Raw genomic sequence first — 17480 nt, forward strand, 5'->3', positions numbered from 1 at the left:
TAAAATCATTAATTTAATTTAATTTTTATCTAAATTTTGAGGGAGTTGGATTGAAGGTTGAGATGGTGTTCAATTGAGAAAATTATTTAATAGTGTTTTCATGTTTGTTCTTGGGTGGTGTTAATAGAGGAAAGTAAAAAAAAATAAAGGAAAGTGTTGTTCTTGGTGGTGTTGTTAATGGAGGAAAGTGAAAAAAAATTGAGGTTGTTAATGGAGGTTTGAGTGTTGTTGATGATGATTTGAATAAGAAAGAAGAAAAAAGTGTTCATTTTTTATTTTAATTTTAATTTTTTTTTATTTTTTTTTTTGGTTATATTTTCGCTAGAAGCACAGGAGGTAGGGAAGAGGGATAAGTTCAAGTATCTCGGGTCCGTGATTCAGAGTAACGGTGAGATTGATGAGGATGTCTCGCACCGTATTGGGGCGGGATGGATGAAGTGGAAACTCGCATCGGGGGTGCTGTGTGATAAGAAGGTGCCGCCCAAGCTTAAAGGCAAATTCTATAGGGTGGTAGTCCGCCCGGCCTTGCTGTATGGAACGGAGTGTTGGCCAGTTAAGAACTCCCACATCCAAAAAATGAAGGTGGCAGAAATGCGGATGTTGCGCTGGATGTGTGGACTGACCCGAGGGGATAGAGTTCGGAATGAGACTATCCGGGAGAAGGTTGGTGTGACTTCAGTGGAGTGTAAGATGCGGGAAGCACGATTGAGATGGTTCGGAAACGTGAAGAGGAGGGGCATGGATGCCCCGGTCCGTAGGTGTGAGAGGCTAGCGTTGGATGGTTTTAGACGGGGAAGAGGTAGACCGAAGAAGTACTGGGGTGAGGTGATTAGGCGGGACATGGAACAGTTACAGCTCACCGAGGACATGACCCTAGATAGGAAGGTCTGGAAGATGCGAATTACGGCAGAGGATTAGGGCCAGTTCGGATCGCTAGTGTAGGGAATTAATTGGTGGGGGTGTATTCCTGTTATGATTCCGTATTCAGTGTTTCGTGTTCCGTGTTCCATGTTTATTACGAATCTGTGTGCTTTCCTCTGCTTTATATTCCTGCATTCCTGCTTTACTCTGTTTTATATTCCTTATGGGTGCCGTATCTATGTTATGTCATCTGCTTCTGTGCTGTACTATGTGTTTGTGTGATATCTCGTGACTTGAGCCGGGGGTCTTTCGGAAACAGCCTTTCTACTTCATCAGAGGTAGAGGTATGGACTGCGTACATCTTACCCCCCCCAGACCCCACTAAGTGGGAATACACTGGGTTTGTTGTTGTTGTTGTTGTTGTTTTGTTATATTTTAAATATAAGATTACTGAAATTGTTTATTTTAATAAATAAACGCGCCCCCTTTTCTTTTTAAAATGTCACGTCAACTTTAGGGGTCAAACAAATACACTTTAAAGATGTTAAGGGGGTAAATAAACGGAAGTTAAGTTTAAGTGCTAAAGTGAGTTTGGAGAACAAGTTCAGGAGGAATATGTCTTTTCTCTTTTACTTATTGTTGGTGTATTCTACCGTATTTGAATGAACATAATATTTAAATAAACTGTATATATTTTTGTCATAGAATTTCACATATTAACAATTTAAAGTATAAATTTTTAAAAAGTAAGATACATAATATAATTATTAGAAAGAAGTAGGAAAGAGAATAAAATAGAATTATTATGATAAAGGTAATGAGAGAAAAATATATTATAAGATAATGATGTGACATCATCAAATGGGTGGTTATATAATGTGAGTTTTTTTATAGTTATCTAACTATGAAATTAAATTATACCATTATATAATATGAAGTTCTTTGTGATTATCATCATGAAATCAAATCACATCACACCATATATTTTAAGAAATATTAGAAAATGATACTCTTAATAATGATATCATATCATACCATGGGTTAGCACCATCCGAAAAAAGCTAGCGTTTGATCATAATTTTTAAATATTTTTGACAAGTCATTTTTGATGAAATATAGGTGAAATCATATGTATTTGAGAAACATATTTCACTTTCAAACTCAAATATTAGTATTTTTTAATATTTGAGAATTTAAATTATTTATCAAAAATATTTATCAAATAACGATAAATTATATGACCAGACATTATTTATCAAGTCTTTGGAGGAGAAATCTTTAGCCAAACGAGGTCCAAAGTGTTAGTTGATGTTATCGAAATTTCAAAGATGGAACCTTAAATTGATATAAATAGCCGGAAATAATTAACTACCAAATATACAACATAAAACATATGTACATATGGACCATAAAGTAATAAGTATATCCACTGTAATATCACAAATAAAATCTGAAAAAGGTATAAGACTTATCATTTTACTTTGAATCATTTGATTTACTCTATGCTTCATATTCACTTAAATTAATTAAATCCAAATTCACAAAAAAAAAATTATCCACATTGAAAAGTATTTAAACATGAATTCGAATTGTCAACTTAAAGTCTCTTCTTAAAATTAATTCATAATTTTGAAATACCTCTATTTATTGCACAAATAATTACTCAAAAATCATGTCCCTATGGGCTCATTCCCCATCGACCCACTTATTAGCTGGACGACCATCGTTTGCTGCTAACTTCTTTGATGGTAATTTGAGAAAATTTTAATGATTTTCACAATTCGTATATTGGTGTTTATGTTTACTAGAAAGAGTAATTTTTGAAATTTGAAGTGTGTGCTTACAACAACGTGAAATCCCACAGAAGAGTTGATGAGCTAGCTAGATGAGTGATTCTAGCTTCATTTTGTAATGAGCACTTCTGGTGATTAATAAAATTCGGGTCAAGTGTACGTCAACTTTACCACTACCTATCTTAGTGAAGATAGAAAGGTTGTAGTAAAGATAGAAAGGTTGTTTCCAAGAGACCCTCGGCTCATGTGTAGCAATTTCAGGTACAAAATAGAAGGAATCAACGATAAGAAATATAGCAACTAACAAGAAAACAGTACAAATCTACAAAAAAGTAAGATCAAAATGGTGTGATAATCTAAACATAATAAACAACACTATCCATAGATATCACAAGCAAGGATCACAATAATACAGCTAGTACAAAGGAATTATCATAGATATCACAAACAAGAATCACAATAATACAGCTAGTACAAAGGCAAATACCAAAAATCTTAAGCCCTCAAAATGCGCACCAACGCTTCAACCCTACTACCAGTCTTATCTTAATAAGCTTCTTCCACACGCTCATGTTCTCTTCGACCTACCTCTCCTAGTACCCACTATATCCAACTTCTCGCACCTCTGTTTCAGGGTAATATGGTAATACATTCACAAAGTATCAACGGATTACAAGCAAGTCCATACTAACATAGAGGAATACCAAAGAAAATCATAAGAATAACTTTAACCTTTACTATATTATTGCAGTAGCAGTACAACTTATGCTACCATGGTAGAGGAATTAGAATGCCAAGACACTTTTGCAAGACTACTTCCCAGATACTACATAATTGAGTTCTACAAGGAATAATACCATCCCCAAAATACTAAATAATTAAAATTTCAGCCTCCAATTATTTCACATTTGCAAGGGTATACTTGGCTGACAAAGATCAGAGTTCTTGCAAGAAATTAAACAGCTTTAGAAATGCCTCCTACCTAACAGGAACTACTAACAGAGGCTTGTTTATCATTCAAAAAGTTGAAAGAGAGCCAACATATTTTTGGCGTTGTTGGGCAAAGTTTTCCAGACTTTGTCAGCATTAAGTAAATTATATATCTTTGAACTATGATGAATTTATTGTTCTCCAGGACAAGTGGAGAGAGTATCTAACTCTTTGCTGTTCCTCCCATCTGAATCAACTGTAGTGGAGACTTCAGTAGTTTCTTTAATGTATCCACAATGCTAGCAAAGGATGGGCGTTGTACTGGGTCACTGCGAGAAAATATGAGATTATGAGACAAGGTGCATATTGCTGGGAAAAGAGAGCAGAGTGTTCTTTAGACATACTTAATACAGACACTCGGAACTCATTCAAACTTGGTCTCAGCCTAAGCACACCAACTTTGAAATGCACATCTAGACAGACACCTCAACTCCTCTCTATTGTGTCAGTTGAACATTTGAACTTAAAAATGATCATCCACACATCTTCAAAATTTTTGTGGCACGTCATCATTAGGAGACACAGTGGAGATGAGTTGGAAGTATATAGTTGTAAGTTGAGACCAAGTTGAAGTGGTTAAATGTGCGCTTTCAAAGTTGGGGAAGTTGGAGTGCTTATTTGCCAACTGGTCTGTTTATGTATTATGTCTCTTCTTTAACATGATTGACAACACAATTTGAGTAGTGGGAAGCTGGAAAAAATAGGATGCTGATGCTTTTGTCCTACATATCTCAAGGACTTCAGCACAGAAATGTTTCGAGTAGTGGAGAGACGAAAAAAATTGGATGCTCATTCTTTTATCTTATATATCTTACGAACTTCAGCACAAAAATGTTATTTGAGTAGTCGAGAGACGGTGTTAATAGGATGATGATACTTTTATCTTACTCAAGGACTTGAGCATAAACATGTACTTACTCATTCCAGCAGTCTTCCATTAGAGATGCTAACATTGGAGAAGTGTTCTGTGGAATAGTGAGCCTCCTATTCTGGAAAGCAACAGCACCAACTACCTGAAAGCTCACAAATAACATGTCAAATACATTGGGCTATTTGATATTTAAGTCCGGGAGATGGGGGGTGGGGGGTCAGCAAGGAAGAAAAAAACCTGTGCAGGGCTCAGTCCATTCCAAGGTTGTTGCATGGTCACGAGCTCCCATAATATTACACCAAAGCTATAGACATCTGACTTCTCATTTGAAGGCTCCCCACGAAGAAATTCGGGGGCCATCCATTCGGGCTGAAACAAAAAGCAAGAGAGTTACAGGCTGACTGAAGGACCTACAAGAAATTGCATCAAACAGCAAGATGTAGAGTTCGAAAAAAGATGACTTTGTACTGGCATGGGATGTAGGTACACTGTCGATTACAAACATATTCATCCAGTAACAAAAATTAGACTTACTGCATTTCATGAACTATACAAAGCAATTAAAGCAAATTTTTCCTATTAATCAGGAAAATAAGATTCTGAAAAATAAATGAAAGGCCATGCAAAAGGAAATATCAGTGGTAACACCTATGAAAGAACCCAACAGAGAAGAGGCTTCGTATAATTCTTAACTATACCCACTCTCTTCATACTCTCTTCATATAGTTTGCATGTCGATTTTCACAGAAGAACATGGTTTGTCCACAACAGAATGTTGACCAAAACAGACAATAAGACATAGTTTTTCAATATTAGAACTTGGCTGAAGGATAAGCACCTCAGTGTTTCCCTACTCGTTATTTGCATATGATACATATGCTACCTGTTCTTAAATATGAAAAATAGTTTGTGTGCATTGGAAGATAGCTTACCGTTCCAGCAACTGATTTTGATGATATGAACGTATTAGCTTTGAATCTTGAAAGACCAAAATCACACACCTGGAAGAAACATTTCAGAATATCAAAACTGCAAAATTCACCTTTAAACTCAGACGGTAAGTAGGCAACATTTTACCTTTACATTCCAATTTTTATCGACCAACAGGTTAGGAGATTTCAGATCCCAATGCACAATGGGTGGGCTGAGACAATGCAGATAATTGATACCCTTGGCCTGCATTTCAAGCGAATAAGCACCTTTTCTAGGTGAAAGCATCAAAGGAATGAAAGTGATTAAATGTGAATTGGCACAAACCACATCCAAAGCCATACGGATACGTCTCCTCTGGTCCAACAATTCCCCAGCAGCTGGCCTGTGTATCAGACGGTAGAGGCTTCCTCTATCATCATAATCAAAGCACAGAAAGTTTAGGCCACCCAAGTACTTAAGTTAGAAAGAAAGAATGTTACGCAGCCACTGAAAAACAAATTACCTAGGCAAATATTCAGTCACTATTGATAGATGAGGCCGTTTGGTAACAGCCCCCATGAACAACACCACATTTGGATGACGGACACGTTTCATAATTGCAACCTTCAGAAAAACATGAATACTGAGTTACCATCCAACAATAGGTTACCAACACAAGAATTAAAATGACCAAAATGACAATGGAATGCAGGAGAAAGTGAGAGACTGCAGGATCACTCTTTTCAATACAGGGAACCCTCTTTCCAAAAAATCGATGAACTAGATTTAAGAATCTCACAAACATATAAGAAAGACTAGTCCTACCTTTCTAGCTTTAGTTGCCTTAAGGGATATGGATGCAATTCATAACAAATTGAGACTAGGTTGCAAAAAACGAAGATTAAACTACTACTACTATGTCTCAGTCCTAAGCTAGTTGGGTCAGATACTCTGTTGATCAGAAAGCTTAACTACATTAAGGGCCGGGGAATATAGACACTTTGATAGGCTTCAATTCGCAATGAAATCGTATCTTTTTATCACTGTGTAGATTAAACTTAAACAAGAAACACATGCACTATTTCTTTCTTTTGTTCTACCTTTGTGCTTGCACTCGCCATACATGGAAAAAAAAAGAAAAAGAAGAAATAGATCAGCTGCAGAATGTAAGCTCATCTTTATTCAAAACCTAACACATTTTATGGTAGCCAGCATACAACAGTTCCACCAAAATTATATGCTCACCTCCCTTAGAAATTCCTTCAACTGATCATCATGAAAATCCTGGACAGTTAGCAGCTTGACTGCAACATCCTGCAGTAGTTTGTACCACGCCTGATCAGTCAGATTAAAAAAGGCACACTATTTCCTAAACTAAAAATAGTTTCCACAATGTATCTTCTAAAAATTTATGAAACTTCAACTTCATATATTTTTATGCCAATCCTTCTTCTCCTAGTAATACATGCTAGTTAAGAGGAAGTACCTAATCCTGAAACAACAATGTAAGAGCAAATTGGACTACCTTATGCGAGGAAGTTTAGTCAATAACGAAATACCACTAGCATCATCAACCAATGATCTGAATATTACAATCTATTGATGTTGAGTCATACAAATGTCTTACTTCAATGTGATTTACACCTTTGCCGTGAAATGCAGTCAATACAGGAACAAACATGCAAAATGATTGTAATTTTTTAGGTTTGCACAAAATCTTCTAGTCATGTAAATTATCACGAATACTTTTGCTACAACACAAATAAATAACACTCACCGATCCATGCCATTCAGCACGATGTACTGTTCCAAATGAACCTGCATGAAAGAAGAGCAAGATACACAGATGTTAAACAGGAATCAATAAATGAGGGTTAATTTACAAGCAGTAGATATATTGACAAAGACACACCAGCGCCAACGCGCTCTTTTATATGCAATTCATCCCATGAGATCTCAAGCCAGTCCATAGCAAGAGAAGGCTCAAGATGCAGATATCGTGGATTTGTTGCTGTCGGATATTTCTCACGGTGTCCTGTTCTACCTCCAAGCTCCATTACATCCATTTTACCTATTAAAGTTGCTTTTGGAGGTCTGCCAGGTTGCAATGGTGAGTTTTTGGACAGAACAACCTCCTTCCTGTAAGTCTGCCTGATAATAATTTTGTCTTCTCTAGGTCTAGCCTCATCTCCTGCTGTTTCAGCAGCAACAAGAACTTCACAGGGTTGAACTTCCAAACCTTGATAAGGTTGGTGTAGCGGATCATTTGGAAATTTTGGCTTATCACTGACAACAATATCCTCCATATGTTTACTCTCAACATGGGGACCTGCAAGAATAGAAATAACAAATTTCTTTTCTCTTAATGGTGAAAATGAAGATTCTGAACTTCAAAAATTACCTAACTGCTGATTCTAACAACTAAGCAAATGCATAAAACAAGCTCTTTCAATAAAATCAAGAGGAGAATTTCCACATAAGCCGTTTCTGTGCTGCAAGCAGGATACTTTCTAATAGAGACAAAACATACATAGTGAGCCATATATGAAGGCCATCTGTCTATCCTTACTGATATAAACTTCATGTTCAACCAGTGACGTTCCTTTTCTTATATCAATTAGAGCACCAACTAAAAGCTACAGTGATATACAAATAATAACACACCTGTATGCAGAGCATTTTCTGGAGGAGCAAATGTGTCATTTGGATGCAGTAACTGGTTACTTATGTCACTATCCACACATGGTTGTTGAAACTCTGTCAAATGAGATATTTGAAGAGGTGAAGGCACGGGAGACAATACACCTCCATTGATAGAAGAGTCTGGACCATGTATGTTTCCCGGATCCCCAACAAGATCAACCACAAATTCCCTGATAAAATATACACACGAGTCAATAACAATGAATTTAAAATAAACGTCAAGCTCGTCAGTATTTAAAATAAGTATTAAATCTCCTATTTGTTTGACTTGGGCCTTTCAAAAATGTGTCAGACCTTACAGATGATTATAATGCAAAATCAAAGCAAAGGTCCACTACTTTAATCATAGTAATACTCATGAAATCACAATTAAAGATGGTGAAAGAAATGTCAAGTACGCCGCAAAAACCAATAAATGAAGTCTCATATATTATATCAGATCAAAAATTTGGAGATACATTTGTAACATTTGAGATAGAAACCAGCCTCGCTAAGGAGAAAATACTTGTTGATCATAGAGGAGATAACTACTTTGACTGAAGAAATAGTGGATAATATGTTTTACCTCGACAATCTTCTGTCATCCTCAATTATCACTAGACAAGAAGACCGGTGATCAGCGGCACAATACTTGCAACCTCGAGCTATCCTACAAGGCAAACCTACGTAATCCGCCAATTTCTGTATATCATAAAATCACTGGTTAAATTTCAGTCTTCAGAAGCTTAAATTTCAGTCTTCTAAAAGCTTCCTTTCAATAATCTAAGAAAAATGAATGAGAGAGAAAGCCAGAGTCCCATCTTACCCTACCCACTTCACAATTACATAGAGAAGATATTCCAAAAAGAATATGACGAGCCTTAACTTCACATACTCCTTACTGGATAAGATCCATTATGATTATCTATCCTCAAGCTACTTCCACTGGTATTTTTTATGTGATGTCTTTTAATAGTCTATGGTGAGTGCAAGCAGAACCTAATTTTTTTGTCAATCAGAAGTTATGAAAACAACTTAGGTAAAAGTGACGGTCGTTATGTCCATTTATCAAGCATCATACTGAGTTCAGTAATCAAGAACATACATCTCAAGTTCAATTGCAGCTTTGAGGAAGCTAACAATCCACGAAGGTTTTGGGGGCAAAACAAATTGCTCCAAATGATTAAAGATCAATTGCGTTACCAAAGATTATATTTTTTTTCTCCTTTCTAACAAGGAGAGCTTATTTGTTTACACTCCTTCAGTACCAATGCTGCTGCCTCCTCTCATCTTAGCATCTAAATGTGTATTAGTTAACATCTTGTAGTTGTTTCCTTAATGTGGTTGACACATTAAATTTTCAAGAATACATAACACAGACAAATTCATCAAAAAGGGGGAATTGATCACCCTCCAAATTAATTGCGAACTTGAAACACCCCCTTGTAAGGCATAATCAATATTGCACACTATAGCTAGCTTCTTTCCTTTCACTTAGCGTAATTTGTATGACCATTAATTCGGAAAATATTTCATCTTATTCGCAGTACATCAGCCAGTACTCTCGGGTTTTGGACCGAAAGATTTAATGGTTATTGGATATGTATGTAATTTCTTAGTTATTTTTCTCCTACTAAACTACCCAATGCGCTGAGAAAGTTAAAACCCATGAAAAGCAACTATGATTAGCCACGAGGAGAGGGGAGAAAGGAAGCAATTTTTATTCTAGGTAGATCTAAATAACGTGAAAAAAGAAGTGATTGAAACTTCGAAGTTCGAACACATGACAAAAAGGTCTCTTACTAACCTTGAAGAGAATAGCTCTATGCCTGCAAAGTCCAGTGGAGAAACTGCCAATTGGTAGCACAATGCACTTCTGCAGATCTTTTAATCTCTTGCTAACAACTTTCCACCGCTGATGAAGATCACCTTGCTCCACGGGAAAAGAGCCCCTTAAATTTCAAGGAGTTCAATTTCACAAAGAAGAACTAAATAAAGTCCAAAAGCGCATACTTTGACGGAAATCGATACCTACCCCATATAGACAGCCACAAGCTTGCCAAGTTTTTCTGCCAAGACTAATGTATTCTCAGCGGAAAAATAAATTTCTTGAGCTTTATCTTCTAATTCCCTGAGCCTTGAATCTCCGCGCCTATCAATAAGAACAACCTCCATTGATGTGTCACTGGGTTCAATTCCTTTTAATGCCATTAGAGATGGTATTTGTTTACCATCGTCTGTGTCATTACACATAACCCACAAATATGGATTCATTCCTAATATGTTGTAAAATCCATCCGATATCTTATCAGCATAAGACAATGAACCACTCACCTGAAAATTTTTCACAAAATTTAGGCATTGGATGATGCAAAATTAAATGCCAATGACAAATGCTTACAGCTAAACTAACAGGAAACAGAACTATTCCTCCCCATAAGAAACTAACTACCAGACATGCTAGCTCTTCCTGCAGAATCTTAGTAGCTCAGTTGAGCTACCTGAACTGAGCTACCTGAACTCTTACCTCATCAACAAGGGTCGATTTTTCCTTCCCCATCTCCAACAACAACCAACCCAATGTAATCCCACAAGTGGGTATGCTAGGGAAGAGTCTGCATAGCTTACCCCTGCCTCGTAGTGGTAAAGGAATCAGGTTGGATTCCCTTTCCCTATTTCCGACAACAACAAACCCAGTGTAATCCTGCAGTGGTGTCTGGGAAGGTTGGGGAGGGTAAAGCACAAGCAAACCTTACCCCTACCTCGTAAAGATAAAGACAGAGAGGTGTTTATGATAGACCTTCGGCTCAGAATAAAGCATATGCATATCCAAGCAATTAAGAAAAGGAAATGCACAAATGTGAGCCATAGCGTAGCGATAATCCCCCTCACATTTCCCGGCTCCAAAATTTGGAGAAAAAAAAGAAGGAAGAAGATAAGGGGAGATGTATACCCATAAACGATAAGACACAGTTTGAGCATCAGAAGATCCACCAAGGCCCTTGATACTTTTACACTCCTGCAGAAGTATAGGCTCTCCACAAGCAAGCATTGCTTGCTGTACAAGCTTTTTCGCGAGCGCAAGCTGCAAATAATAGCTCTCCTTCGACTTCTGCATCAATGTATCCTCGCTATCAACAACTCTCTCCACCTCTGCCTCCTGCACCACCACTTCCTCCTCCACTTCCTCTCTTGTCGTCGACGTCTGCGTGTCCTTAACTCCAGTACTCGGCCAGTTCCCATCCACTGTCGTTCCCGAAAACAAACTCCCCGCATAACTAGTACTTCCCCAACTCGAAAGCCTTTGCAACGAAGTTTGCCTCTCGAACTGCTTACTGTAATTGCTTCCAGAACTCGATAACCTCTGCAGTGAAGCTTTCCGATCAAATGTCGTCCCCGTCCCCGTCCCCTGTTGTTTCTGCTCCGGTGGTACCACGTGGCAGTCAACCAGCTCATGTATAGGTACAGCTTCAGGTGGAACAGGTAGCAAAAGTTCATTTTCCTCAGCTGTATCTGCATCCCCGCCGTCCAGTTTAATCTTCACGTGATTCTGTATTGATTTCCCTTTCTTATTTTTCTCAGCCAACCAGTTCACAAAAGCTGCCAATTGCTTCCCGTGAATCCTATTGTTATTAGTCTCTTTCACATGATCACTTATGAGCTGTTGTTTCGATGTGACATCGACTTCACTTTCCTTTGAAGAAGATTTTCGATCTTCAACGTCACTGCTACTAGTCTTCTTCTCGTGATCATTAACAAACTTTGCAGATGCATCGAATCCGCGGTCAGGAAATTGCCGCGGAAAGAAGTAAGTCGTTCTATGCGGCATTTTTTCACAATCCTCACGTGAAAACCGAAACCTCTCTCTCTCTCTCTCACACACGCACAAAAAGTTTCAACCCGCACGCTTCGATCACCACCCCTCTTTTGCTGCTCTACACCACCTAGAAATCCTTTCAACCGTACAATCACAGCAACTTTCCGCGATTTTTATCAGAAGACCGATCAGGATCACCAAAAGGATAAACACATTTTACGTACTTGATGATGTGCCTGGAGATGAAACAACACCAACAAAACGATCAGTGTCAACAAGAAGAAAAAAGACATTTTATTAACACATGCAACTTTCCGCAGTTATCATATCTTCCTCTTTGATGTTCCTGAAGATGAAACAAAAACTGAAAATTCCAGTTATTCTACTAGCTTGTCCTTGTATATATCAGAACTCAATTTTTTTTTCTAATAATAAAAAAAAAACAATCACAAACAACAAGAAGAAAAAGACATTTTACTTAACATGAGGACTACTTTCACCAGCTATAATAATAATATATACCTTCGTGAAGATTAAAGAAAACTGAAAAACCTTCACAAACACCAAAATAGCGCCATCACCAAATCTATATAATAGGAAAACCTCCGGAGAAAGGTAATCAAAAGCGATATGAATACTCTCTTTTTCTTTTTCTTCAATAGAAGGAAAACAAAAATACTGAACCAAGCTTGTAACAGCAAGCAGAAGATAACTGACAAATAGCTTTAACCAAATGGACTTTCGGCTTCTGCGGAGGCGAGAGAGAGGAAAGAGAGAGAAACTAACAAGTTGTTAAGGGGGTTGTGTATTTTAAGAAACTAGATTAAATGGACCAAAATTGGGTGGGAAATATGAAATATTATACTACTCTCTCACCCTAGTCTGTTTTGATATATTTTATTTCAAAAATAGTACTCCAGTAATTATCATTTCTTTACTTAGCAATTCTTTAATTTCTCCCTAAGGTACGTTTAAAAATCCAAAATTAAAAGATATTAATAAACTTAATATATTTTTTATTTAACACCATGAAATTTAAGATTTTTACTTTTCTAAACTTAGTGTTAAATCAAATAGACCAAAGAAATTAAAACAAAAGTCGTAGTCCCTTTATTTTTCTCATATGGTACATTTTCTCTGTTAAGTGATATGTATTTATTATATTAAAAATAAATTTTCAATAATAAAATTAATAGAAAAATTATTATTTTTATTATTAAATATTATTTATCACTTAATAAATTTCTTTCAAGACATTAAATTTAGTACTATTAAAAGGTAAGTAATATTATTTGTTACATGTGCTCAAGTCACAGCGAACAAGAATTGGGGAAAAAAATAAAACGAAAATAGTATAATAAGGGGGAGAGACTAACGTGCGCCACTAGTTATAATGTGCGCATATATTGAGAAACGAACACGTCATAGCTAGGGGGGACATGCAGTTGACACGTACAAAAAGTGACGGTGAGGTGCGCATGGGTTGGCCACGGCGCAAGTTAGAGAGGAGTAAAGTAGCGGGGTCTGTTGAAGAGAAATTAAAAAATTATAAATAACATAAATATGTGAAAGTAATTACACTCTCTTTCATTTTTTAAATTACTTTATTTTTTCTCTATTAATATACATAACATGGTTGATATATATATAGTATTCTGTGTATATATTGAGATTTTTATAATATATTTAGAAAGTAAGAATTTTTTATAATATTAAAAATATAAGCCGTGTATTTGTGTAATTTTTAGAATGATGTTATGGGTGTAAGAACAGTGGAACTCAATGGGGGATTAGAGGAAAGACCGATCCAACTTTTAATTAAAAAAATTCATTAAGCAACATAATCAGATAGATACGTAATTTATTTAAAAGTATATAATCCACTTGTATACTTCCTCGTTCACTTTAGATCATACAAAAAAAATAACTTGTCCAAAAATACTTGTTGAGAATCGGGATTTATTGAAAATAATTTTTTTATTTTATTTTGAGATAATTAAATAGATACGTAATTTGTTTAAAATATATACTCCATTTATATACTTTGTCCGTTCACTTTTAGATCATACTAAATAAAATTTTGTTCTGAATTGGGATATATCAAAAACAGTCTCTCTACTTTATTTTGAGATAATCAGATAAATACGTAATTTATTTAATAGTATATACTCTACTTGTATATTTCCTCCGTTCATTTTTAGATCATACTAAAAGATTTTTGTTTACTTGTCGAAAAATATTTGTCCTGAGTCGGGATTATCAAAAATAGCTCTACTCATACTGAGGTAGAGATATGGACTGCATATATTTCACACTCTACTTTATAAAAAAATCTTGTATAAAAATATACTGAATATATTATTGTTATTGTTATACTTGTCAAAAATATGTTTTTGCTTTTACTTTTAGCATGTCAAATAAAAAAAAGAATTTTTTTATATTTTATCATTAATATTAGCTATGCTATTTATTTCTTGAATTATTTTTCAAAATTTAATACAAAATATCGACAGTAGTTGCGAAGGCAATACTAACAACTGTACATATAGAGTTTTTGCTTGTCGCCTTTTTTTTCAGCCATAATACATGGAGAAAATAATTTGTTGTATTGCTCAAATTTCCAGAAATTATTATTGCATAGTTATCAAAATATTTAAAATGCACCACTCTTAAAATATTCAATACATATTTTCAATATTTTTAGAGAATTTCACCTAACATAAATAATTAGGTAGTGCAATTTTATTTACATCGATTATACACACATCCCCTCTTTTGGTTACGAGTAAAAGGATGGATTGGTATTGCTGTGGCATGCATGTGACGAATGCATGGGAACCTGCAGCTTAGGTTGTTATACTTGGCTGATTTAACACTCCATTTATTTATTTTTACTTGTTACAAAAATTATTTTATTTTAATAAAAAAATATTTTGAAAAAAGTAAAATAAGTTAAATTTATTTTTACTTTTACTTTTATTTTTCTCTCATAAAGTTTTTAAATTAATACCCATGATCAACACTAATTTTAAAAATAGTACTTTCTCCGTTTCATAATAAATGAATTGTTGAATTTTGACACAGAGATTATTTTTATGATCAAATAAAACCTTAGTTTTTTTTTTTATATTTGTCTTTTTTAGCTCGATTTGCGCAACTCTGCCCGGGTTATTGAGTTATCAGATTTAAAAAAGTGGTACTATAGTAGAATATTAAAATACAGTGTGCAAACCATGCTGTGATTCGAATTTGGGAGGAATAAACTCATTTGTTGAGTATGCCGGTGGTCATCTTTATTTACTATATTTATTTATTTGTAATATTATCAGTTTGACAATTGACCCTTAAAATATACTAGTACTAGTATTTAGGTCAAAATAACAATAATAATATATTTAAAATATTTTTTAAAAATAGATTTAAAATAAATAATCGATCTAATATATGAATAACTCATCTCAAACCCATTCATTAGGCATAGTGGTATATTTTTTATTTAGAGCTTAATTAAATTTAGAAATTACCTCGTTGGTCTCATTATTTAATTATACTGTTATTGGTATCAAAGGCGGAGCTAGTCTATTAAAGAAAAGTTCGGACGAATCCCCTCCAATAGAAAAATATAGTATTAATATATGATTAAAATGATTTTTATTTATATATTCTAGATGTTGAACCCCCTTCGATGAGTTTTTCTTCAGATTTTGACCCTCCTAAGAAAAAATTCTGGCTCCGCCTCTGATTGGTATTAAATTTTTCTACTATAACTAAATTTGTGTAAGGCAATTTTTTTATTTTCATGATGCTATACTTACATATTCAGGATCGTTTGGTGTGAGGTATAAGAGATAAATAATTTTAAAATAAAATAAAAATTATTTTATCTCATGTTTGGTGTGAGGTATTGGCTAGTATCAGAATTATTTATCCCGCAATTTACATCATAATGATGAGATAAGTTATCCCATATACATTAATTATTTATCCCTCCATTTATACCATAATGATGAGATAAATTAATTATTTTGAAATAACTCTTTTCCATCGAACGTCCTCAAAGTCTAATTATTGTGTCGTAAAATTTGATGATTTCAGGTTTGTACGTACAGAGATGAATCCAGGAGTTGAGCTTAAGGGGTGCACCTTTATATTTAAATATAATAATTAATTGCGTCACAATTCGGCATACAACCCTTTGAAAACTTATTAGTTATAGTATTTTATAAGCAAAATTTTAATATTATTGAATATCATTAATTAGACTTAATATGAAAAAAGTATGTCACGCATCGTATTTGAATTCAATGCATTTTTATATTTTGAACAATAATTAAAAAAATTAAAATATATAAAATTCAAGAGATTTGTTTGCTAGATGATTTCTACGGAAAACGTTTGATTTAAGCCTATCTCAAATTTTAAATTGCTAATATTTTAAATAAAAAATAAGTCAATGATCAAAGGATAAAAATAAAATAAACATTATACAGTATAAGATAGGAAAAATATCTACCTTTTAAAGTTGAAGGAAAGTTTGTATTTTGAAAAAAAATAAATACGTAAATAACGTCCATAATACATAAGAAAAAATGTAAAATAAATGATCGACTACTAAATAGAAAGTTTTTATATATGTATGTGTGTGTATGTGTGTGTATGTTTGCACTTAAAATTTCGATAGATCAAAAATTTTAAATATAGCTAATAATTTAGACAATATTGTTTGAAGGGGAACATAAAAAACAATAATACTGCTTCAGATAGTACAATAACATGTACTTGAAAAATGGAAAAGCAATAAAGAAATGTTGTTGTTAGGTGTAACGCCCCGAGAGTACACCCTGGGCGCCACACGATACTTACAGTCCCGGGGGACCACAAGCTAACCCATGAGCTGATACCTGCTGTGAGCACTGAATAATATAATAACATATGCGGAAGAACAACTGATAAGTCATAAGGTTTTAGCAACTGAAAATAATACTGAATCGTGAATCTGGAAAACAACTGTCTGAAACTGATAAGATAAAGATAAACTGACTGACTATCCTAAATGTCCGAAAACCTCTAAACTGATTGAATATGAGTTGATGAGACAGGCCCCAACTAACTATAACTAACTACTAAACTGAAAGCATGAAATAAAATAGTCTGTCCTCAAAATATGAGGACTCACCACTGCTACGGCTGATAGTCTGGGAAGTCTATGCGCGATCCGAGAACTGGGCATCCAAACTTATGATATGATACATCATAACGCAAGAAAAGAGTATGCGATCAGTATTTTAAATGTACTGGTATGCTAAATGAGGTACGTTGATATGGATGGTTTCACGAACATGAATAATAACTGTCTGAATGTATATATATATAATATGAAGTACCAAATAGAGTGCATGAAATCTATAAATACTGAGGATACGTAAAATTTATAAATACTGAGAATGCATGAAATCTGTAAGTACTGGGGATGCATGACCAAGCATATAACATGTTCTGAATATAATCTGTAAAAACTGAAATACTAAAATATGATAACTGAATCACTGATATC

The 17480-nt window shown here is 34.6% G+C and overlaps 1 protein-coding gene across 1 annotated transcript; it reads right to left on the reverse strand.

Moving 5' to 3' along the window:
- Window positions 1-3370: 3370 nt before the first annotated feature.
- LOC107852393 (serine/threonine-protein kinase CTR1) lies at window positions 3371-12751 on the reverse strand. Its single transcript, XM_047411035.1, has 16 exons — window positions 12449-12751; window positions 11063-12162; window positions 10145-10443; window positions 9917-10061; window positions 8696-8811; window positions 8092-8300; window positions 7340-7756; window positions 7205-7245; window positions 6673-6741; window positions 5951-6051; window positions 5773-5857; window positions 5593-5691; window positions 5448-5516; window positions 4753-4884; window positions 4563-4657; window positions 3371-3913 (listed from the first exon to the last, which is right to left on the reverse strand). Exons 2-16 carry the CDS (start codon window positions 11936-11938, stop codon window positions 3808-3810), a joined length of 2859 nt encoding a protein of 952 aa, XP_047266991.1. The 5' UTR covers window positions 11939-12162; window positions 12449-12751; the 3' UTR covers window positions 3371-3807.
- Between the last annotated feature and the right edge of the window lie 4729 nt (window positions 12752-17480).

Source organism: Capsicum annuum, chromosome 4 (genome assembly GCF_002878395.1).
Source record: "Capsicum annuum cultivar UCD-10X-F1 chromosome 4, UCD10Xv1.1, whole genome shotgun sequence".
NCBI lineage: Eukaryota > Viridiplantae > Streptophyta > Magnoliopsida > Solanales > Solanaceae > Capsicum > Capsicum annuum.